The sequence below is a fragment of the Plectropomus leopardus genome, chromosome 20 (assembly GCF_008729295.1).
Source record: "Plectropomus leopardus isolate mb chromosome 20, YSFRI_Pleo_2.0, whole genome shotgun sequence".
Taxonomy (NCBI): domain Eukaryota; kingdom Metazoa; phylum Chordata; class Actinopteri; order Perciformes; family Serranidae; genus Plectropomus; species Plectropomus leopardus.
This window is the reverse complement of record NC_056482.1, coordinates 9,611,924-9,637,498: the sequence shown is the minus strand read 5'-3', so window position 1 is coordinate 9,637,498 and position 25,575 is coordinate 9,611,924. Positions and strand designations below refer to the sequence as shown.

Genomic DNA, 25,575 nt, shown 5'->3' with positions numbered 1-25,575 from the left:
ACATCCTTAAAACATTCTTTGAACATTAAATTTAAATCTTTTCTCTAAAACATTATTGCAACTTGTAGGTAGCTTTAGCCAATGTTGTTTGAACGTTCCGTGCTGAAACTTGAGAAGGCTTACGTCCAGTAAATGTTTTGTTCCTTACAATGAATGTACTCCTTCAAACTAAAGCTGTATATTTGTCTTTTTAAGGAAAAGAACCAGCCTATGTGAAGAACAATAAATCCCTTCATATGTACATATACATAACATATTAAAACAGAATTGTTGTGTAACTTAAATAAACTTAATCTAAATATCAAAGAAAAGAAAAGGAAAAATAAGAAACCAAAGATTATCAGTATGCGTTTTCTAACTCTCAGTATTGACATCGCTTTCAACTAGCCTGTACAGCATTTCTGAATTCCTAAATTTCAGTCACAGTTTTTGGTTTGGTGTGCCACCCCAAGATCTCCACCCCTAAGAAAAAATTCTAGGGGCGCTACTGCACAATTTTTAGCTGGAAAAAAACGCAAAACAGTCCCACAAAGACACACAAATGCCTCTGCAGTGCTGTTTACCAGGAGATTGTTCTAAACGTGACCACGCTCTCATTTATCATTCAGGATGAGAACAGAATACCTCCAGCAGCCTCGGGTTACACCTGCAGTACTTTCACTCACTACACCCCAGCGGTTATGTTCTCCTAACTGCAGATGCTGAGGAGTAATATGCACATAATGCCTGAAAAAAAATTGTTCTCCTTCTTTCCTCTATCATTTGAGACGTGAGATTAAATGAAAATAAGCGGCCTTCCATTGCCTGTTACAAAGGGTTTATTATTATACTCACACATCCTGGAATTCCTCTAATGATTTCTGTGGTGTGAAGACATTTAATAAACTGATAATCTGGAAGAGAGAAGAGCAAAGAGAGGATCAAGAAGTTAGATTAACACTGAAAATTTGAGTCAAGGCAAAGGGATGACCCTGATGAAGGACACTGCTGAGCAAACCGAAGAAGTGAGGTGGAACAAAAGAGTGGGGATAAACGAGGAGGAGGGAAGGAGAAAGAGACGGAGACGGAGAAAAGAGCTCAAACTGCAGCACTGGAGATTACAGTCATGCCTTGAAGTGCTCTCTGTTTCACTCTTCTGCCAGCTCGGTACATTTCTGGAGGCATCGAATTTAGCACGGTCACAACGTTGCAGCCTCTCGTCTCCGTTTTGTAGCAAAGGGATTTATCGAGAGCCAAAAATAGACACTGACTGGGGTCTAGTTTAAAGCTGTGCTTCAGTCTGACAATAGATACATTTTCATTCTTCCTTCACTCCTTCCTCCCCCTGTTACCGCTCAGATGAATCACTCACATTTTTGTGATTGACACATTTCATGAGCACCAACTCCCGGTACGCCCTCTTGGCATGGGTCTGGTTCTGGAAGGGTCTGCTCAGCTTCTTGATGGCTACATTTCTGTCCAGGACAGCATCATAGCCCGCACTGCAGAGAGAGAGGAAAAAAAATCCCCGTTAGTATTCATGGCTGGACGTTTCAATTTGTATGACAATGTGACAATCGAACCTGAATGTCATTGGTCACAAAAACAAAGTCATTACTTTATCAGATCACCGAAAAACAAACACTCATGAAAACAGACGACAGATTACTTCGTTTTATACTACAAATTTTATTTTCAAAAAAATTCTACAGTGTTATGATCTTGTCACTGTAAACATTTGTCCTCATTTTGCCTTATCATATGGTTTTTTTGTCTCGGTGGTACTTTTGCGTCTTATTGTGGCAGTTTTACATCATGTTGTAGTCATTTTGTGTGTCTTTGTGGTCATTCTGTGTGTCTTTGTGGTAGTTTTTCCATCTCTCTGTGATCTTTTTATGTGTCTTTGTGGTTATTTTGAGTCTCTTCCTGGTCGGTTCATTTCAGTGACATTTCGCAGGTGGAGGCCAGAGGGGCCCCTGACCCTTTGGGTCCCTGTGCCTGATAGGCCCATTCATTAATCTCTCCATGATGAGCAGTAACATCTAAATCAAACCTGATGTTAATACAATGGATTCAGCTAATTTAATTGGAGCTATACACATTTTATAAGTGCTTTCAGGTTTTAATGTTCAAATATATAAAACAGCAAGTAATTAATTTAGAGTATTAAACTAATGTGACTACAAGGTGAGCAGCAGGGGTAACCATCTGGAAACAGCGTGTGAATATTCCCAAGTTGATGTAATGGGAGGTTTCCCTGTTCTTACTGTTCTGCCTAGTTTGCATGAATGCAGCACAAGACTCATGAAAGTCATTGTGACCGGCCAAGAAATAGTCTGACCCATTTTATGTTCTGGACAGAGCTAACGGCTCCCAGCTAAGCTAAGAGTCTCCAGTTTGGACAGAAAACCACTATGTCATTTTTACACTTTTATGCTTTTGTACAAATTCACCACCTTTAGAGGAGCTGATATGCAGATACAGACAGGTGACAAATTAACTGCCTGACACATCTGTCCAAAATCTCCCACGGGCGTTCAGCTGAGCAGAGATCTGGTGACAAATCATTTTCATACCTGCCACAGAGCATGACTGGATGTTGAATGCTTAACCATGCAGTGGCCCTGTGTGGAAGCATCTGCAGTCATTCTGTGACTCCACTCATTTATTTAGGCTTTCCTTTAACCCTTTGAAACCTGAGCAAACTGTCTTAAGTCTTGCAAAAACACTGGAGAAGGCAATGAGCAATTTAACAAAAAATAGTCCAAAAGTGAGAAATTAACTAAAAGTTACAAGAAAAGTACCTGAAAATAAGCAAAAATAGAAAAGTAAAAAAACCAAAACAAGATAATTACATTAAAAAAAATGTTGAAAATTGAAGGGAAAAAAGTATACATTTTTTTGTGTTTTTTTTCTTGTCACTTTCTTTTAAATATGGACATTTTGGACATTTTTTCCTTTTTTTTTTTTCTTTTAGTTTGCCCCTTTTTTCTAAACTAATTTCCAAGTCATTTTTTGTAATCCTTTACCAATTTTTTGCAGTTTGTGGGGCATTCCTTGCCAAGTTACTCATGGAAAAGCATCAAGGAAAATGATGTTGATCCAGGTTTCAAAGGGTTAATGACGGAGCCAGGGTAGCTGTTTTGCCCCCATTACCAATCTTTGTGTCAAGATAAGCAAACAACAGCTCGCCTCTGTCATGATCTGCTCTGATCACCTCTTCAGGTCATGTTTTTCCTTTGTTTAATTCTATTATTCATTCATGTTTAGTGTTTCCTGTTTTATTTTGTTTCACATCACTTCACTTCCTGCCATTGTGTTTTCCCCCCACTTTTGATTGTCTGCCCCGCCCTGATTCGTTTCACCTGTCCCTCACTAGTCCTGCAGTGAACTCACCAGCTCTCAGTCCTGTTAGTGCGTCCCTAAAGCTGCCCACTTCTTTTGTTCTTTGTCCTTCCATCTTCATTTTTGGTTTGGAGTCCTGTTACCTGCTTTCTGCCTGCTGTCACCTGCCTGACTCTGGGACTGTAAAGGCTGTGACACACCAAGCCAAGGGTCGGCCGTCTGCCCAGATTGGGCCAACGGCAAGCGTCCACAGCCCCCGTCGCTGTGGCGTGTCTCATACTGTTGACCCTCATCTTCCCTCATGTGCTGTTTTTTTCACCAATTCAGCATGTTGAATCGGCAGCGGTGGAGCCCACTGGCAAATGAAATCACTCTGATTCAGCTCAGAGCACAAGGACACAAGCGTGAAAAATGTCAAAAAAGCCAAGAGGGAGTGAGGTCGAAACAAACTTGTTACATGAGGTAAGATCATTTTTTTTCTACCGCTGACCTCTTTCACAGAAACATTTCCTGGTGGTTTGTGTTATTCTTCACTGCCAAATATGTTTTATTTGTTTGATTGTGTTGTTAATGCGCTAACTGGTTAAGTAGCATCATGAAGGTCTCCTGGTTTCCCTTTTTGACTGACTGTTACAAACAAAATGCTGGTACGGAGGGGTATTTCCTCTCACACAGGCGCAGAATGCATGTGCTGGTTGGCTGTCAGTTTGGTGTGTTCATGTGCAACTTTTGGGCTGAGACACAATGACATTGCGTGACACAGCAGGGGGCTTCTATAGCTGCTATTTCACCAATGCCATTTGTTGTGTCTGGGCCTTAAGTGTTTGGAAATAAATCTTTTGTTGACTGCAGTAGAGTCTAAGCCTGCTACCTGCACTCCAAGACCTTGACAGCTTCATATTTACCCATAATGTTAATTATTCTTTTACATCCACATACAACCATTCAAATACTGCAACACGGACTTCTCCCACTTCTTATTATAATATCAATTAATATGGTTGAACTTGATTACAATATGACACAAATGATAGGTGTTGCTGTATTATACACAACAACAAACAGCATAATGTATTGAAATAAAGGGAGAAATGTGAGGTAGAAGTAGGTGGCTTCTTTTTCCACATAGTGGCTTTACCCATTTTGGAGGTCATTACAGCAGAGTGAGTACTTTGCTGACTCAACACAACTCCAACCCCTGAGAACCTTTATGATTTCGCCACTTTGTGTACAGCAGTATCTTGATGAGAAAAAGCAATAAAGATGCCACACATATCACACACAGCTATATCTTAGACTGTGCCTTTTACGATACATTTTCACTAAAAGATGCTACAAACTGCACGCAGGCTTACTGCAACCAAGACAGCACTGTGTGTGGGTTTGTGGACGGCTGGGCGGGATACAACTGTGGTTGTCTCTGGAGACTGCAGGCCAGGGATGGTGTGTGCGTGACCATGGAAACAGTGCAGCCTTCATAAAAGCATTGATCCAATCGGGATCTGAGCCTGTCATCACTTTTCTGGCTGAGTGAAAGATGATGTCATGACCAGCTAAACTACTTAAAGCCTTCATCCCTGCTAAGATGCTTCTGAAAGCTCATCCTGACCGAGCGCACAAGTCAAAAGGGCAAAGATATGCACAGACTGGGACGTTTGTGGGCGACAACATTGGCAGAGTGAGTCTGAGCTGCGTCAGTGTTTCCTCATTATCATGTTCTCAGGCTTTACGGGGGCAAGAGTCTGCTGATTGCATAATAAATGCATACTTACTGTACCCACTGGTGATAATCTTTTGGATAACTCCATGCTCGTATGGATATTGTAATTTGCATACAAGCTGTTGTGAGTGTATATAACTGTTAGGAGAAAGGAATTCAACTATCTGTGCAAAATCAGGCAGATGTTTACACTGACAAGATTATGTCGGGGATTATGCTGATAATAACCCTCTGAAACCTGGCAACATCACTTTTCTTGCGCTGCTTTCAGACACTATTCAAAAGTATTTAAACCTTTGAACCCTGAGCATATTAGTGTGATTTCTCTCAAAAACATGGATGATAAGACAGTGAGCAACTTGGTAAGAAATGTTCCACAAATTGCAAGAAATTAGTAAATTTTAGAAAAAATATTCTTGAAAAGCTAGTGAAAAAAAGCTAGGGAAAACTATATAATTATTAAAATTACATATTTAAAATGTTAAACAATTACTATAATTTTTAAAATATTTTTTTGTGCTTTTATTTATTTATTTATTTGTACTAATTTTATGACAATTTTCTTTTACTCTATACGAATTTCTTGCCAATTTTTGGGTCATTTTATCTTCCCTTGTTCATTGCCTTCTCTCCATATATATTTGAAAGAAATCAAGCCAATCTGCTCAGGTTTCAAATTGTTAAAGAAATAGTTCAGACGTTTTAAGTTATATGGGGAATTATTATGATTATTTTGTTGCTGGTTAAAATCTAAATGAGACTATTTCCATGCTGCGTCCTATTTGATCTCAGTATCAGCAGAATATTATGTCAGTCTTCGGGGTTTTATGTGGTTCGGTCGTGGTAATGCCGTCACCATATGACACCAGCTGACAGCTGTGGGCAGATCCAAGCGGCGCACAGCAGAGCAGGTTAAATTAGATTTGCACTGTCTCCCTGCCATCCATCTCTACAATATCCTTCAAATGGGCACAATCCCAGCATTAGCAGTTACAGCCTGCCCAAGCTCCTTTGCAAATGCACAAAATTGCTTTGGAGCGGAAGGAGAGAAGGGCTGAGGGCATGGGAAGCAAAGGAAGGACAATGAGCGAGGGCGAGTGGAGGGCAAGGGGGTTTAGAGTGTTGAGAGCCAGTGATTCTTCAGACGCTACACGTGAAACATATAAAACATGTCATGTGGGCTCATCCCGGGGAGCGTCTCTGAGGTATAGTGACACTGCATTAACATAAATAGAACTTATAGATCTGTTTGGTCATTTGACAAAGACTGTAAGATGCATTCCTTTAAGTGGAGCCTTGGCAGTGGTGAAGCCACTGACAGGGCAGGCATGAGATGAATTACAATGAATACGAGCTCTCTCTGCAATCCGGATTAAGGATTCCTGTAAGTGCCCATCCTGTTAGGCCCTTATGGCCCAGACGTCCATATTCTAACAAACACTGTATGTCTGTATGTGTCAACTCAGAGCAGTGGGAAGGATCGGGGCCTGTGTCCAATCCAAATACCATTCAGCCTATACTGTATACACTCCACATTTAGTCTCTCTACTTAATAAAGTGCTTATGTTTATTTGTTGATTTGCATGTATATATAACTTTAAAAAAAAATATTTATCAATACAGTGAAACACCACTGGTATTTTAAAAATTCTAAAAACAGCAATAATCTCTAAGATTCACATTCATTTTCCTTGGTGGCTTTTTAAAATTATTTACCCTTCAACTATAATGTAAATATTATTTTTTAATTAGTTCATAGGGAAAAACAGGTACACTGCTAAGCTGCTAAGCCGGGTTTACAGCTTTAAGCATTAATTTAAATAATATATTTTTTATTTATTTAAAAAAAAACCTCTGAAACCCAAATCCCACTCGTGGGTTTGAAAGGCATGTTTTCTTTAAAAATTGCCAAAATTACATCATTTATCTAGTGCATAAACTTTAAAAACAGAAATATTCTCCGGATTTTCAAATTTCCAACTCTCCTATAACACATCCTGCGTGACGAAGACTTGAAAATCACTTTATTCTGCATGCCCCATTTTAAAATTTTGCCAAAAAAAAAAATATTACACTGACCAGATCCTGTAAAAAAAACATGAAATTCCATGCTCCTGCATGCATGGCAAGCCTAATCAGTAAGCTACTTTTGAACCATATTGATTACAAGTATATTCACAGGAATAATTGAAGATGTTGTGAAAGTTTAAAATAAGATTTTTTCTGCTTCTCAACTGATCATGACTCCTGTTCACCAGCAAAACAATACTTAGTCAGAGTTATTTGCCCTTTAAAATGAAACTCAATTGCCAACTTGCCATTACAGGATTAAAACCCAAAATATGTAAAAATAAAAATAACCCTTTAAAGAAACTTGCAAAGAAACTGCAAGTTTTTCACTGTTTCATTTTGCTCATCACATCTCTGAGTCACATGGCGGCATGCTGTGCTTTCTGATGTTATGATTGGTCAGGCATAATGGAAACACATCAGGGTTTTCAACAGAACTGAAAACATGACTTTCTGATTGCCATTTTAATCATGGAAACTTCATACAATTTTCCAAAATGATGTTAACTCGCACAGCAGAGAAAACAATAAGCAGAGATTCTCCTCCTTTAATGTAACAATCTCCCACTGCAATAAGCTATGAGACAATTAGAAAAACAACTAACAGCTAAATAAGATAAACACACATTAAATACTACTTTAAAAAAGTACATCAAATAGTGTGATATGATTTAAAATAGGACATAAAAGAAACACACTGTTGAACACTTACCAGACAATTCCCTGAGCTCCAGAGCCGATGGGCTTTAAATTCTGGTAACGTTTTAAAACTGTGAAGGTGGAGTCTCCCACTTCCACACTGTAGAACTGGTTGTCCACTTTGCTTTTGCTCATGTTGTAATGTTTGGCAATATATGACACATCCACTTGTTTTCCAAAACCCTGCATGAGGCAAACAAAACACAAAGACTCTGTTAGTGATGATGAAGGAGATTTATGTGTTTACTTACCTGGCAAGCAATTCTGCATCTGCAGAGGAATCATCATTTTACACAAAAACAGGTACCACTAATATTCATAATGTACATATTATGCAAGTTATTATTACTAAAGGGACAGTTCATGTCAGAAAATACATATTTTTCCTCTTACCTGTAGTGCTATTTATCAGTCTAGATTGTTTTGGTTTGAGTTGCAAAGTGCTGAAGATATCTGATATCTCTGTTCTCTCCAATATGGTGTGGTGCAAAATTGATATCAATATATCATCAATATGGAGCTACCTTGGGGCGCCTGTGACTCGGCTGGTGGAGCAGGGGCCCCATGTCCATTGGCTGTGCCCTCACCTCAGCGGCCACAGGTTTGATTTCAACCTGCAGCCCTTTGCTGCATGTCGTCCCTTCTCTCTGCTCCCTTTCATGCTTAGGCTGTCCTATACATAATTAAAAGCTGCCATTTAGGCAAAAACAACTCATCAAGCCTTATAAAAAACTAACAAGTCTGCCTACCAGGGCCTCTGAAGCACCTTATATATGGCTTGTATAATCTGTAAAAAAAAAAAAAAAAAACTCACTGTGTGTCTGTATCACCACACAGAAAGCATGCATGATGAATAGATGCACACTTCCTTCTGTGCAGTGATATGGTTGGTGGATGTTCTTTGGTCAAAAGAAAATAGTTCCTACTTGAGACTTCATTAAAAAAAAAGTCTGTGGATTATCTTGAGTAACCAAGTCATGATTTCTGAAGAGAGACAAGACGTGTTGGGTTTTTCAATTTTCAAGCCGAGGGCCATTTAGTTCCATTATATTAGAGAGAAGGCAGACATATGGCTGATATCTTCAACACTCTGCAACTCACAACGAAACATTTGATAAATAGCACTACAGGCAAGGGCAAAATATACACTTTTGACTCTGGGGTGAAGTGTCCCTTTAAATAATCAACCAGCAATTAATCAGTCTCTATTCTCTTCCCAAACATGTGTGTCAGGTAAAACTGGAAAGGTAGAGTAAACAGGACAGGACATAGTCTACAGTACAGTTGAGTTTACACTTACTTTGTTTTCCATGCAGAAATATAAACTCTGTGACATCCTTGTAATGACATTAGTGCCACTAATGTCATTACTGTATTCACTAGACTAAAAACATTATTCTTTTATGAATGCGCACACAATAATAATTAGGCTATAATTACTTAGGCAGAGCAGTCCAACAAACGGTGCCACAACAAAAATATCAGTTAATTACAGTCTGGGTAATTACAACACAGCTCACAAACCAAACAAAGCTGCGCCACTGAGTATTACTGAGGGCCACTGGTTTGAAACATTGCCCACAGACGCTGTGAAAAATGTATATATGTGATGTAATAATACATTTGGTGGGCAGATCACCCAAACCTATGATATGAATATTTCAATATACTGGACTGCAGCCTTTACTGTACAGCCAGCTAAGCAGCTGACATCGAGCACATGCTCCACCAGCCGAGCCACATGCATTTTGTAATGCAGACATCCCATGCAAAGGGTCTGAATAATTTGATCTACGGTGGAGGAGCCTGTAGCAAACCATGCAGTCCTCACACACTTGTGATATAGACTGCACAGTTTATGAAAAAACATCCCCACAGGAGTTTTGCATTTAAAATGTCATAACTCAAGAGGAGACGGACGATTAAGCTTCAGTTCGGAAGCCGCCTTATTGTTTTGTCTCTTGTTGAGATCTCAAGTCAGATAAACACTTGAGGTGCTTTTTGGAAAATCAGGTCTACCCAAATTATTTTTTAGCTTTGCATGAAATTAATTATCAACACAAGGCTACAAACTCATCAGCTTTTGAAAAAAAAAAAAAAATCCTGCAGGATATTAACACCAGAGCTCCTAATCACAACTGGAAATTTGCACTTTGTATTAAAATTGTTTTTCTTTTAATATTTGTCCTTAAATAAATGTTGCTATTAGTTGTAAACTCAAACTGTTTATGCATTAACTCACATTTTACACACAGATAAACAACAATACCACAACATGCAGAGCAGTGAAGGGGAAATGGAAGTGAATGAGTACTGTACCTTTTTTACCTGTAAGGAACACACACCTGACAAAAGGCTATCTTCACATCCAGGATTGGTTGGCTGCAGTTATATAAGAAATGTCGGCTCATAAATACCTAGAAGACACAAACAGAGGAGAGCGTCAAAGACTGAGTGTGTATGGTGAGGACATCAGTGACAGTAAATTATAGCGTAAGTGTAGATTTCAGAGGGGGATGTAGGAGACTTGTCCCCCTCAAGATTTAGAATGTGCATTTGCTCCCTCCAATAAAAACATAAAGGCAGCAGAGGACATTGTTTGGGTAGAATTAAAGATATTTACACCATAAATTTATGCATAAAAGGAACAAATTGTTGCTTAAAAATCCACCAGATGCAGAAGATTAAGTTCCACAATGTTGAAACAAAACCTGCACGCTTGACTTACAACTTTTGAGCTGAAAATTCTTACATATAGAAGTGAGAAATCCTAAACATTATAGAAACTGTATAAACTCTGAGGTCAAGATGGATACAGACAACAAAGAGTAGCGGTACATTCATCTGGATTTATCCTGAAGCACTTGCAACACATTCCTTATAACATAAATTGGAGCAGTTTAATTTATCATGGTTTTCTGAGTAATGAGTTCTCGTGTGCTCTTGATAGAATAGTTGTTTGGGTTCTTGTACTTCCATCCTTCCTGCTGTGGGATTGAATGCACTGCTGTGGTCTCTCCGCTGCTCTGTCCCCATCATTCTCAATAAAAGTGAGAAAAACATAAACTACCTGCCACTACCCACTCCCCTAAACACCAGAATAGACCAGTACAATCGATTCTTCATCAGAGTACAATATAGCACGGCAACAATGACCAATGTATTTGTGTTTCAAGATTCTGGATTCTTGGGTTAAAAAAGCAGCCCTAGCTGAATATAGCCGCAGCCATCGAGGAGTGAAAGACAATGTCGTCCTGGCAAGCTGAAGCCTAATATTTCCCCTCCTAGTACTTTCATTTATCTGTAATAAAGGTGATATCATAACATCATGTCAACATGTTACTACTTTACTTTTTAGTTGGGCCTGATTCGATTAGCATGCTTTTCAATTTCTTACCAGGAGTTAGAGAAGATCGATACCATTCTCATGTCCCTTAAAGTGTAACTTATCCCCCAGATCACTTTTTTCAGTTGAAAAGCAATATATATTGTTATTTAATAGTGCTGTTGATTGATTCAGGCCTTAATATTGACATTTGAGTGCAAATTATTAAAATTCCACATATTCTGTGGCAATATATGTTTAGTGTCTGCCCTCTAAAGGTTGAAGCTACCACTTGCAGCTGGCTAGCTTAGCTTCTGTTATTAAGCAGTAAAACCTATGATAAGGAGTTGTGTCTCATTTGTCCATTGTAGTAAAATAATTCTGTATTGGGTTGGAGTCACTGGGTCACACGACATGGAAGCTATTTTAAAAAATGCTGAATTTTTACTAAAAATATTTGTGAAAAATACAAGAAAAATCAATAGAGAAGAGGTATGTCTCCTTTGTCCAGTGTAGTAAAACAATTTGGTATTGGTTTGGGTCACATGACATTGAAGCTACTGGGGGAAAAAATGCAATTATTGCGTCAAGTAAATATTATTACGTCAGTAGACCCTAAGTCAGCCTCTAAGTTAAACACAAGAATCCAGGAGGTGATATAACCATCCTCCGTCACAGTGTAAAAATGAGTACAGAAGACGTTGCTGGGTCCGGTGTGAAAATCTGTCAAATATCCAACTTGAAACTAAGCTCACAGTTCTCATAATTACGAGATCTGGATCTCGTAATTATGAGATCAGAATCTTGTAATTATGAGATTGGCCCCCTAAACCCTCCGTTTCTTATGTTTTAGCTAAAAGTTGAAAGAAAACTTACGCCCTTGGATTCTAGTGTCACATTCCTGCACTTTGTATCTCCAACATCCACGTTCGAGGAGACAGGGTTTGCATTATGTTAAGTTAAACTTACCGACTGCTGGCTTTAGCCTCAAATTTAGCGAACAGACATGAGAGCAGTATTTATCTTGTCATTTAATATTCAGCATTTAAAAGCAATAAGCTCATTTCCCAAAAATGTTGAACTACTTAAAAAAAAACTGTAAGCTTTAGTATGTATCCATTTGAAAGTGTACATAGTGTCCTCAGTGCCTGTTGATTATTCAAAGTAGACAAATCTATGACATGTAAGTTGGGCAGCTCCATGCATTTGTAAACTATGTCAATTTTGAGTACCAAAAATACACAGTAAATATTTCTGTTTGATTTGATTGAATGCACACTCACATTTTATTACTTTAACACTAAACTAATTAACTTCCTCAGCCTTCAGTGGACCTATGAGCCATAAGTTTCCAAGGGTTATACTTAATACTTCTTTCATACATGAAGCAAGATTTTAAAGGGCTTGTACCATCAGGCATCACATTTGCATAAAGTAGCACAGTAAGTTTTACCAAAGCTGGAAGGCTTTTACTGTGAAGGAGCAGCTAATGGGTCATTTTGGTTTAAAACGTAGATTTGCACATTTTCTGGAGCTTTTTTGTTGGCAGGTTCATTCAAAAGATTACATGAGAGGAATAAAGAGGAAAGGAAGCTCTGAATGACAGTGGCTTCCCCATAAAGCAGAAGCTAGATATGCTGCCTATCTATTGCCCACAATGACTCTAACTTCAAGGGTTTTCCAGGTAATGAAGCCCCCAGTGTGCTAATGACCATGTCATCTGAATAAACTGGTATGTGACATTATTGTTGGCATCAAAAGTAATAGAAAAGCAGTTTTTTGCTGGCCTAGCGAGAGAGGTTGTGTGGTCATAAAACAGTGATAAATGTCCGCAAATGGTTTGGCATCTTTCACAAAATCTGGAATAGGAGTTGAAAGGATGTGGATTTTTCCAATTTGCACTCCGGAGGTAAATGTAGGACTTTCTGGACACAAATGTATCACTTAGCTCCACCAGTCCTCTAATAATGTCACAGTCAAGACTTTGGTGTCTCTACTAAATCCAAGGGGAGCAGAGCAGCGTTGAAAGAGAGATGTGGGACACAAGGGCCTGAGATTTCTGGTTTGGCCTATTTAGCCCGACCTTTTCCTTTAAACATCTGCAGTGTCAGAGTACAAAGTGATGGCTGGCATTTCTACTGTTTGCATTTTACTATTGAGTGTGCTGGGATATGAGCCATGTGCAGTGCAATTTAAAGATTTACTACAGTGCCCAGAATAATCATACACAGACTTAAACAGGAGTAAAAAGGGAAGTAAAAAGTGAGAAAATATGCACAGAGAAGGGTACAGTTATGAGGAGAGATGTGATTTTTGTGCACAATCCACACATCAGTTACAATCCCTCAAACCACTATCATAATTTCACATCCCAGCTGTACGACAAACGTCATAGCCACCACATTTACCAGCACAATATTTGCTATTAATCTAGCAGACCAACACTGATATAAGCCCCGCCACCTAGCTAGCTACATCTGTGCCGCTTTAATCTTTTGCCATCTGTGTACATAACATATTAAACCTCTCACATGGCCCAAATGTTTGTCTTCCAGCTGTATACACTGTAATAATTCAAACACCAGCACTATAACTGCTGTTTGATAAATGGCCTTTTTTGTGATAAAATGCCATTTGATATAAGGATATAGGGATTTTTGTTTCTCTTTGCAGTGTCTTTTTGTTTCTCTGTGGTCATTTTGAGTCTCTTCCTGTTCAATAATCCAATCAAAACTCACAGTATAATTATATATAATACTATAACAATTAAAAAGAAATTGCATTATTTGACACACCTTTAGTGAGAAAGAGAAAAAAATGATGAAGATAAACATAGGTTATCATTTTTTGTATTAAAAATCAATTGATGACAATGTTATGCATACATATGAATAATTTTTATATGTTTCCTATTTCAAGTGGGTCTTTCATATTCCCTTATACCTGGTAGATTATTTCCGATGTGTTGTCAACCATGCATATGGTCCATGCATATGGACCAGAAAATATAGAGGCAAACCATAAAATTATGCATGCATCTTAACTGGGTAAAGACTATAAAAATTTACGCTGTAGCTGTCTTTTTTGAAAAATGTACACAGCTTAACAATAATGAGTTAGGAGGACTGTCATGTCATGAAAAAGATAATGAAAAATTGTGTAATTATTCGGAAGATTAAATCATGAAGATGGGATGAAAATGGCAAATTAAATCATGCTATAGTTATTCATTCCTTTTGTGAAGCTGACAGCAGGTACTGTGCTTGTTTGTTCAGCCCTCTGACCGGATTCTGCTGATAGTTGTCGTGCTTGAAATGCTGCTCTGGTTGAAGCTAAAACTACTTTCAGCACCATTTCTTAAAATGCCCAGATATCATTCTGACTACAATATGTCTCATCAGTGCAAGCCAATGCCAGATGATTAAGAGGTTTCAAATCACTTTTCTACTCCAGGTTATTCTAAGAGGGTGGTATAGGAGAGTTAGGGGTTTAATATTAAAATATACCAAGTAATATTATAATGAGTCATAATTCAGATCATTTTATGAAAAACTTAAAAACTACCTAAATATACAAGATATGGGCATGGTTTGTTTATTTAATCATGTAACCTATTCCTGCCATTAAGATTGTGATGGACTCCCAACAACTGTGATCCAGTGCGTTCGGTGGTGAGGATCAGTTAGTACCAGGGGTGTGACATATCGGCTCTTAAGATGGCATCAACATAAATTTGCTGATTAAGTAGACACGGTTCAAAAAATTAAAGCTGTGTTAAAACCATGGTGCAATACAGCTCCATGTAGGGTTCAAAATCCCCAAAGATTTGTATTCCCTAACTTCACGTAGTGCGACTACATTGTTTGTTGACAACTCTTGCTTTGTATTGTTTTAATCCCAATGCAAATACCGTAACAGCTGTACATTGCACAGAGCAGATTGATTTCTCCTGCTTAGAGGCACTGTATGTGAAATATAGATACAATGTAATTATGAGGATGAATGTATTTTTAATTACTAACACACAGCCAGATGTCTTCGATCCATGTTGTTCAGAACTGTATTAATTTTGTCTGTAGGCTACAGCTCAACAAAGCAGGAAATAACAGTAATGAACACAATTAAAACAGATAAAAGTTGTGAAGTGAAAAGGTGACATGGTGGCTTGATCTCCAGTGGAAAAAGAAGAGAATCAAGCAAAATATTGGCATTTAATCATTTTTGCTTGATATGAGCATGAACCACAATTTCTGAAGTTTTCCCATGTATAGAGCTGTTGAGACTTGCTCACGAGTGTTGCTCAGTGTTGCATCAGAGTTTAGAAAGCGATGGTGCTTCTGCAGGATGTACAGAGGTCTGGACTCTTTGCAGTATAGATTGTACAGAAAATTTCCAATTTGTAGCTGCATTTCATTATGCTGGAATTGACTGTTCATGTCTGATAGTATAGTTTAAATTTACCAGTCTTTAATCACAGACTCAAACCTGTTTAAGAGCTTAGAGCCAAAGCAACACAATAATAGTCTTTGTCTCCTTCACAAAAACATTTCGACACACCAATGTATTGCACAATCACAAAAGGCTGGATTTGTTACACTGATGAGACAACGGTTATTAAGAACAAACTAAAGAAACTCAAGAATGAAACAGAAAAAGACAAGAGAGGAGGTTCTAATTATCTTGAATGGGCTAATGGTTATTACTGATACAGCAGCAGACTATTAATCTCCAGTGCTGCATGGCCATGCTGATGCTGAATTGTGCTAGTGTGTGTGCATGTGTGTGCACGTGTGTGTGTGTGTGTGTGTGTGCTCTGCAGTTGTGGCTGGTCCTTGGTATTTGGATCCTGGGCATTCTTTTTACATCCACACTCATGGGCACAACAACGCCTCAGGCAAACCAATGATCACTGTGCGTACTGAGCCAGCAGTAGCTCTTAATCCCAGCACGATCTGTTGTAGGATACTTTTAGTTTTCTGATTCACCTGCTAGTTTACTGCACACAACTGGCAACCAAGGTGCATATCAGCCTCTGATTGGACGACTGGAGGATCAAGATCGATTGATATTAAAATAAAAAAAAGAGAGATAATGGTGTGATTGAATGTAAGGAGGCCATATGGCAAAGAAAATATAAAAAATCATGTACTGATGATCATGTTTTTAGAGACTGGACATTTTTTACTTTTCAAAAGGTGCAACTAACAGCATTAACAATGGCTGCATTCCCTTTAGGTGTGTCAGTGACAGTGGCCTGCTATAGCCCCTTTTCACGGCAGACACTTAGACTGACAGCAGGTTAAGCACAAGTGTAATTAATTACATTTAAATGCTCCAGTACGACACGCCACTGAGGCCCTGTATACACATGTACATATATTTTTGAGAGTGTATATCTTCCTCAATGTCTTGAGTTTTAGGTCAGAAACAACAATGGTGGACAACCAGTTTGTTAACGTTCTGCTGGCTCTGCTTGGTTTAATGACTTGTTTACAACTGTATTGCTGCACCACTTCATGGACGAGTTGCGTCTGCTGTGCCCAGTGTTTTTTGGTCCACCTCAGCATCTATGGTTTAAAGTCCACCTGAAATGACTGTTTTGTATCAGTCCAGAAGATGATGCAACAATTTTAGAGAGAGGATTGTTGTCCAATGAAAGAAGGTAAACTTTCACATGCACAGAGCATCATCTTTGAGTGAGCTCCTCATACCGAAGGGGATGAGATCACGAGTAGTAGGCATTTCAAAAAAGGTAACATCAGCATGCAGACTTTACTATCTTTGCAACAAAAGAAGACTGCTGAAGACAGCTAGCACCTGTGAGCTTTTGTGTCTTGTACTTGTGTCTAACGAAATAAAGTTTGTAAAAAACACACATTATCTCGAGGCACTGTGAACTTCAGCACAGAGCTTTTATTTTGAAGTGCCATTTCCTGCTGCAGAGTGAGTGAATAACAGACAGCTCCTTAACAAAGACAGCAATCTAGCTTGGTGACATGGCCAAGTGCAAGTATAACACTGAATATACTGAAATGTGTGGACCTTGAACTAATGACTAAGCAGAAATCCAGGTGCTGAGGCTGGATCAGTTAGGAACCACTGGGTTAAAGCCTTTGCACTGAAAATATGTTTTTTTGGCCATGAATCAGAACACCCACTGTCTGATGGGATAAGGCGTTTAAAGCAGGACAATTTACCCCCTTCTCCATCCCTTGAATGATCACACATTTCCTCCTAAACATTACATCCTAAATGTGTGGCATTTTTCTCTACCTTCTCTGTATTCATAAAGGTATTTGGTATATTTTCACATCATGAAGCCCTATGCAAAATTATTCAAGTTCTATTAACCACAACAGAGGCAACAGACCCGACAATAAAACACAAACCACCCATATAAAAATTTTACTATGCCAAGTATGGTAGCCAACAAAATCGTGGTTCTGCGAGTGTCATCAGCAGACAAAAATAAGACTAATATGAATTGTTGCAGACTGCAATGTTTAATATCCAGTCTACTGTTATAATAATTTGACATGAAACGCCTACGGCAAAAGTGAGAGGTTTTTCAGCTCTTGCACAGCAGGTGGGCACACTCATCTGATATAGAGCTTTACTTAGTGTCAAGGTTAAAAACCTACACACTATCACTGAAGCACGGGATATGAGATGTTTCCCGTGTCATGAGAGTCCATTTCATTACTTGTTGAAGCAGTGCAGCCAGGGGACATGCCAATATACTGGAGATGTATTATGACTGAAAGATATGTTTGACTAGAATTAATTTTACAGGAACAGTGGTGGTAAAATATGTCAAAGACATAAAAAAAAGAATATGTATGGTGGCAGTGCTACAACAGGTGTTTGAAATATATAATAATGAAGTGCATCCACTATCTGCCACTCTGCTTGCAGTATGCATTTACAGAGTGTTCCTGACTCAGTGCAGCCCACGGTATCAAATAAACAGGGAGACCTGTCATGGTTGTGTGTCTCATTCACTGCAATCCTTACAGCTACATAGAATTCAAACAGAGGTATATGCAGTGCTTTATGTCTGCATTAAAGGAGCAGTGTGTAGGATTCAGTGGCATCTAGTGTTGCAGACTGCAACCATCCCGATTACAAATCCTTCAGTGGTCATTGTTCAGGAGGTTTTTACAGGGAGCTGAATTATACACAGTTTTCTTCCTCTCCAAAACAAACAGACCAGTTCTGCACTCAATCGACACACCCTCCAAACAGGAGAAAACATATCCCGAAGCCCTTTGCACACCGTTTCACAAGATTCTGAGAAAACATGTCACTCAATCCGGAAACCGTAGCAAAATGTTGCATACCGTTTTGAGATTGAACACACCACAGATGCTTAAAAACACTTAATTAAGCAGCTGCACATTTCAAATCAGTGTTTCTCCGACACAGTTTGGCATGTTGCACACGACCCCCTTGCCCAGACCCGCTTGCCCAGACCTGCCAATGCATGCTCACCTGATTTTTAATCCAGGCATTTAGGTGGTTTTAACCGGGAGCTTAGTTATTCGCAGGGGGTCTCCTCCTCTAGAAAACATAGAGACCTGGTGATTTAAACCAGCAAAAATACTGAGTAAAGCAAGTTTCTCGTTGCATATCAGTGTTTCTATGACGCTCTTTGGCGGAAATAAGCTTTAAGTCCAGCACCTGCTAATGTCTGCTCATCTTTTATCTCTGATAACTTAAGATACAGATATTCTTCCTCTCCAAAAACAAGGACTTGAACCATAAAAGATACTGAATAAAACAGCTTCACGATTTTAAAAAAAGTGTTTTTTCTAAGCTCTTGCCGCAGAGGGGTTGGTATCTACGGGGGCTGATGCAAAAACGCATCGGTTTGTTTATTCTGGGCTATTGTAGAAACATGGCAGTGTAACATGACAGACTTAAAACATTCCTTTTTAGCTGAATTTATGGCTTTTAAGTAATTTCTTGCCTGTAGCTGTACTTGCATTTATGCTGTTATTTTTTATGACCTTTAAATAAGCTTTTATTTTGGTTGCTTTTATCAGTTTTTTTATGCTAATGCTTTTATCTTGTAGCACTTTGAGACTTCTTCCAAACGCAAAGTGCAGTACAAATTCTTCTTCTTCTTATTATTATTATTATTGCTCCAACGACGAGGACCCGCTCCCTATGTAGATATAAAGGGCTCATTCAAAGTTACTGAAAACACAACTATTCTTATTTTCAGCTGAACACACACTAAAGAAAACATATTTGTTATATTACGTTCCATTTCTGCCATTATATCCCCCTAAACCCTACTCACAGGACCTTTAAACAGCTTTATTGAATGCTATGATAAACCTAACATGCCCGTCTAAACGTCCACTACACCCAAATGTTATTGTTTCCTGTCGTATCTGTCTTCCTCTTCTCTCATCACTCTTCCTCCCTCTGTCATGTGTTCAGGTTTATACCCATTTTGTGAATGTCACAATGCGTGCCCACACCAACCTCCATCTCTGTCTTCATTCTCCCCTCCATCCGATTAGAGCCTGCGTTCTCCCTTTACCCTGCCTGTCTTTTGTCCCTCCCTCGCTCCCACCATTCCTGCTCCCAGGCTCCCAGCCCTCGCTGCAACCGGCTCCCCTCCCCCTCCCGTGGAGCTCCATTGTGAGTGCTTGGTTCAGCAGCCTCTCCTGCAGTATGCAGCCTTGCCTTTTACTGTGCAGCCCGAGCCAAACGCAGTACAGCCTCCCGTTTGGACTCAGGGGAGGGGAAGGGAAGCACTTCAAACTGCAGAGGAAAACAAGACAGCGACGACTCCCGAGCTTATCTACAGCAGGCTGCGAGAATCCCAATGTTCACTGACATCTTATTGATTTGTTTCTTTACAGCTGAAATACGCTCATCCTCTCTGTCTGTGCTCTCGTCTGTCGCCTCACTCACAAACCACTGATTCACTTCAAGTAAACAACAGACATGTTAGCCGAAAAACTGCTTACGCTGCAATTTTTTCTTATAAGCCGCATGGTAGCTACATGTACAGCTTTGGCAGGTGCACAAGCACATTGATCTGATTTACAGCTTTTCCTACAGAACCTGAGTCGGCAGAGAAAGAAGTGGAGCTCTGAACCACTGTGCTTTCAGTAAAACAGCCACTCGAATATTCATCTGTAACACATAACATAGTAGAAATATTTCATTTGACATGATCACAGTGCTGTCCTGGTGCTATTCTCTTTATATCATTTCCATACCTTGTTCTTGATTTATTGATGTTTTACAAATGCCCAAGTCACTCATATGTGCAACCTAATAACAAAAACAATTGTCCTTAATATCTGCTGCTGTGTCTTCAGCTTTAGCATCTTTAATTAAAGTGCATCGAGAGAGGGTTCGGTGATATAAGGCAGGTTTTCAGCATTGTATTTAGTCTGGAATTAATGCCTCTTATGAAATCCCTTGATGGCCTCTAAGTTGCTTTAATGTCTGACCCTCAGTGACTCTTAAGTCTCTTTACAGATGTGCAGCAAGGAGTTTGGGACAGAACTTAACACAGCTTAAACTCTTGCACTCAGCAAAAAAACAAACAAATAAAACCTGCATATTTGTCAGATCAAATCCAATTATGTAACTGCGTATCTCACTCTGCGGGCACATTTCTCTGTTTTTCTGTAGCGGTGAGCAACACTGCAGCCTGGGGGAATCAACTTTCATGCAGCAAGAGTTTAATTTTGTAAATAAGAATAAGACTGTTGTGTTACTGAATCAGTTTCCCACACGCAGCTTTCATATCAGATCCAAACATGGTCAGACAAAACAGCAATTGTCACTTACTGTAATAATAATTACATGTAATTTAATGCCAGCAGTTACGATCATTAAAGTATTAACAGGCACATTTTGATGGACGTCAATGGTAAATAAAACCCAAGTCCAATTATTATGTTGTAGTTTCTTCTGGTAAATATATGAATGTTGGCTCAGTTATATAAACCAAAAAATACATCAGGGAAAAAAAACACACTCCTGCTTAGGCAGTTATACTTGAGATGATATTATTCTTTCACAAAGTTGATGCTGAGTGACTTATGTCCTCGCCCTCACATGCAAGAGACAACAGTTGTATTTGATTAACTTGACTTAATATTTGAGCCACCATTACAACATGAAGACTGACAACAGTAATACACAGCAAGGAACAATACTCAGTCAGGATCACTGGGTGATGACAGACTATGACAGTGTTCCTCAGTAATCCATCGTCTTCTAATGGCGACTTTGACCTTCCATATAATCATGAGAACGGTGGCAGAATGGCCACCAAAAGACTGATGAGGGTATTTAAGTAATTGATGATCAGCAAGAACTGTTTTGGAAAAAGTCCGTCACACCCCTGAATTGGACTGGAAGTTAATTGGTATAACTGGTATTTTTTTGTCTTTTTTTTTGGTTTGGTTGGTTGTTTGAAAATATTATATTTCAATGATATGAATTTTTCCTTTAGGCATGGGATGATTAGATTGTATAAAAATAATGGGCGTAGCTAACTTGACTACCCACTGGTTTTTTGGATGACTGTTTTAAAGCCTTGAATTCGGTATTCTGTTTTTTGGAGCCAGAAGTGACCATATTTTGCTAGCAAAGAGGCGCTGTGGAGGAGCGAGGGGTACATGTGACTCATAGACTTTAGCGACACCTTATAGACAGCCTGTCACTCAAGCAGACCTGCCCTTAAATATGCATAACTTTGGACCTTAATAAAATGTAAACTGGTGAGTTGTATTAACATCACTTATAATTCACGTTTACTTCAAATTTCACGACAGAGGTTATCTCTTGGTGCTCTCGGACATGGCAATTATAATGAGATAATGAAAATTCACTACAATAAACTCAATGTGATTGTTTTTTTTTTTTAATTTTTGACCAACTACGAAATATGAAAAATATGAAATTATCAAATCTCCATTCTCTAATTGTTCTAATTTCTGAATTTAAATGAAGATGCTGGCCTGTTTTGTTGGTGTCATCCAGGTAGTAACACAAAACCAGAATTCATTTAAATCCTTTACACCATTCCTCTACTTCACTCTATAGTTAACCCATAACTTTATCAATTTCTAATACATGTAATTCCTATCACTGTCTCATGAAATCTTCTTTTCCTTTATGAGGGGAGGTTGACATTAATCAGCAACTGTTCTAATAAGCTAAAGGTCCAGTGTAGGATTTATTAGCATCTAGCAGTGATTTTGCAGACCTAAAATTTCTCCCATTTGCCAAGTGGCCGACACAATAACATGAACAGCACCATCTAGAGCCAGTGTTTGGTTTGTCCATTCTGGGCTACTGTGGAACAACATGGCTGATTCAATAGGAGAGGATGTAAACTTGAATGGCTGTTTCTAAGGTAACAAAAAAAAAAAAAAAAAATTTCTAAGATTATACACTAATGAAAACACAGTAATGAATACTATATTTCTGACAATAGATGCCCCCAATTCCAACACACTGGACCTTTAAATGTGAGGATTTGTTGTCTTTATGAAGTTTTACAGCATGTTAAGTGAATATATTTTCAGCTGGTGGTTGGACAAAACAATCATTTGAAGATGTGCTGTTGGACTCTTGGAAATTGAGATGACCCCTATCTCAGGTTGCAGACCAAACAAATAATTAATGAATCCAATAAATAATCAGCATACTAATCGATAATGAACATTATTGTTAGTTGCCGCTTTAGCTCCTTACTTTGCTGATTAATCATGCCTGCGATCCCACCATTATCTCATCTTAATGCCTTATATTGTTACATAACAAAGGATTAGTATACTGATGCTCCAAAGTCTGCAGAACAAAATGGAATTAAAATGCAAGCATCATCTGTACCGCAAGATAACATTTGGTCTGCTGTTGGCTGTTTCCATTGATGATTCTCTATTGGACAAACAAGCTGCCTACCTAAAAATCAATAGCATTTTGTGTCGACCTGTACTGGCTGATAAAACAGATTTATAAACTCAAGATACTTTCGGCAATAATATTTTTTTTAAAAAAACTATTCAAGACACATTATTTGCCAAATGAGGATAAAGAGGATGAAGAGACGTAAGGTAAAAATGTTTATCTATTAAATCACTCTCGTCAGCTCCTGCAGAAACACCCATAAAAAGCTTTGTTTAATTGTTAAGCGTGTTCCCTGCAGCACTTTCACAGGCATGGAAGCCTGCTCCTGAATAATTCAGCACCCAAGGTCACAGCGCTAAAACCTCTCTCTTTTCCGTCCTGTATGTGGAGAGTTTGTTGTGACTCCTTAAAACCTTCACTGACTCACTGATGGCACGGCACCGGTAATTAGTCCATGACTGTGGGCATGCACCAAAACAAATACGAATGGAAGCATATTCGAAAATACGAGCCTAATAACCAAAACAACTGCTGAAAGCTCAGTTGATGCAACACCTCTTTATACTTATCAGCAATCATCATAATTAAGCCTTAAAACAAATTGGTTTGATTTCTATTAAAAACATTGGGAGAAAGAATTAGCAAAAAATTAGTAAAAAAAAAAACAACAACCTGAAAATAAGATAAATAAATAAAATGTTACAAGTAAAGAACAAACAACAAAATTATCGTTAAAAAGTGCAGAAAATAAAAAAAGATTTATTTGATATATTCTATTATATTTTTTACTGTAACAATTTAAATATAAAATCATTATAATTATAAATATAGTTTTCTAAACATTTCTCCCTTTTAATGACTTCTTCATAATCCTCCCCTCTTTTTTAAAAACTTTTTTGGGGTAATTTTCTTGTCACCCTTTACTATTTTCTTGCACGCTGGTTGTTGCCTTTTTTTCCTAATGTTTTGAACAAATAGTGAACGCAGCATGATGTCAGTCCAGGTTTCAGGGTTTTTTTTGTGAAATGTCTTCCTGATAATCCATGTGCAGAAGAATGCCCAAAACAAATTCTGAGAAATTACCTTCCTCTGTGTCTGCATCTCAGTGTGTCCTGCACGCAATGTAACCTACATAAGAGTGAATAAAATCCAGTTCCCTCTGCATCATGAGTTCAGTTTTAATGACAAAGCCTCCATAAATCACCACAAACACTCCACCAGTATCAAAATCCCCACTATTAAGAAAAAAATACCAGAACTGATCAATAAATAACCATTAATTCAAACAATTTGCCCGAGAACCATTTGTTTTTTCTGTGATGGATCTGAGGCTGGTCCCACATCATCCCTGGTGAAGTAGTGATGGTCTGCATAATGCACAAGGTGCGCAGCTGACTTCTGAAGGGGGAGGAGGGACAAACTCTGCATGTAGGCCTACAGTATGTAGCCCATGTAAGCCTTGTGTTTTGAAGAGCATCATCCATTTGCACCACCCCTGCACTTCTAATCAAAAATGCATAACTGGATTCACAAGTGTTTATTCACCCTCAAAATAGCTTGTGTGACTCTCAGAAATAAATGGTGCAGATTTCACAGCCATAATATGAAATAACCAAGAAAAGTAGCTTGAATATCATCCCGTTTTGTGATGTTATTCTCCAATTTAGGGACAAACTAATGATGGATCAGTGTGGTGTTTAAGCTTATTGCAGGGTGTCTGTGTGGAGGGAGATGAAGAGTGGATGGACAACATTTAACGCCATAATGAAATCCTCGCACAGTTCTTATAAAACAACATCCGCGGCGGTGCACGGATCGAGATGGGGTTTATCTCTTTCTCTTTTTATTGTCGCTGTCCTTCTTCCCCACCGAAGCATCGCTACTGGACTTCATTAACCTTCCCTTCCGATCAATATTCATCACTCCACCCTCCAGGCAGCAGCTGGGGTGCAAGCATCGCATCCAGCACATTAAACAAACCCACCCCGGCCTTACCATTCCGTGCCAGCTGATGACGATCCCAGTCCGGTGACAGTCCTTTTCAAAACATCCCGATGAGAAACATTGCGGTGACCATGGCTTGTAGGCTGACTTTATAAATAAAGATGGCGAAGGATTGTGTGGGGAAAAAAAGACTCCAACAAAAAGGCGATGAGGAACGAAAAAAAGCAGAGGTGGACGGAACCGAGGTTTGCTGATGCTGAATCACTCTCCCTCAGCTCACCACCACCTTGCAACCATTGTGCTGCAAGATGCTGGCTGTACCATTGTGGACCTACCAGAGCAGAGAGAGAGGGAGGGAAGAGGAAGGGGGTATAGGGAAATATGTTGCCATGGCAACCGATCAGGAGCACGTCTGACGTCAGAGCCCTTGCACAGCGAGAGAGAGAGAGAGAGAGAGAGAGGGGGAGTCAGCTCTGTCTATAGAGAGAGGTGGAGACAAAGCAACATTTTCTGCAACAATGTAGCGCAAATTGAGATATTTGAACAAAGTTGGGGTTTTGTTTTTTTAATTTGAATTTAAAAAAAAAAATTTTTTTTTCAA

General features: G+C 38.8%; 1 protein-coding gene across 6 annotated transcripts in view; it reads right to left on the bottom strand.

The window, feature by feature from the left end:
- Positions 1 to 25,318, bottom strand: part of mapk10 (mitogen-activated protein kinase 10) — a 45,012-nt gene extending 19,694 nt beyond the window's left edge. For 5 of the 6 annotated variants that reach the window (XM_042509123.1, XM_042509124.1, XM_042509126.1 and 2 more), the window contains exons 1-5: positions 25,026 to 25,318; positions 10,159 to 10,230; positions 7,827 to 7,996; positions 1,352 to 1,481; positions 835 to 893 (exon numbers count right to left, since the gene is read on the bottom strand). In XM_042509123.1, coding sequence (XP_042365057.1) covers positions 835 to 893; positions 1,352 to 1,481; positions 7,827 to 7,996; positions 10,159 to 10,230; positions 25,026 to 25,028 — 434 coding nt within the window. In that variant the 5' untranslated portion in view covers positions 25,029 to 25,318. Of the gene's footprint in view, positions 1 to 834; positions 894 to 1,351; positions 1,482 to 7,826; positions 7,997 to 10,132; positions 10,231 to 25,025 lie in introns of those variants that run through there. The other variant, XM_042509125.1, reaches the window with a different exon arrangement.
- Between the last annotated feature and the right edge of the window lie 257 nt (positions 25,319 to 25,575).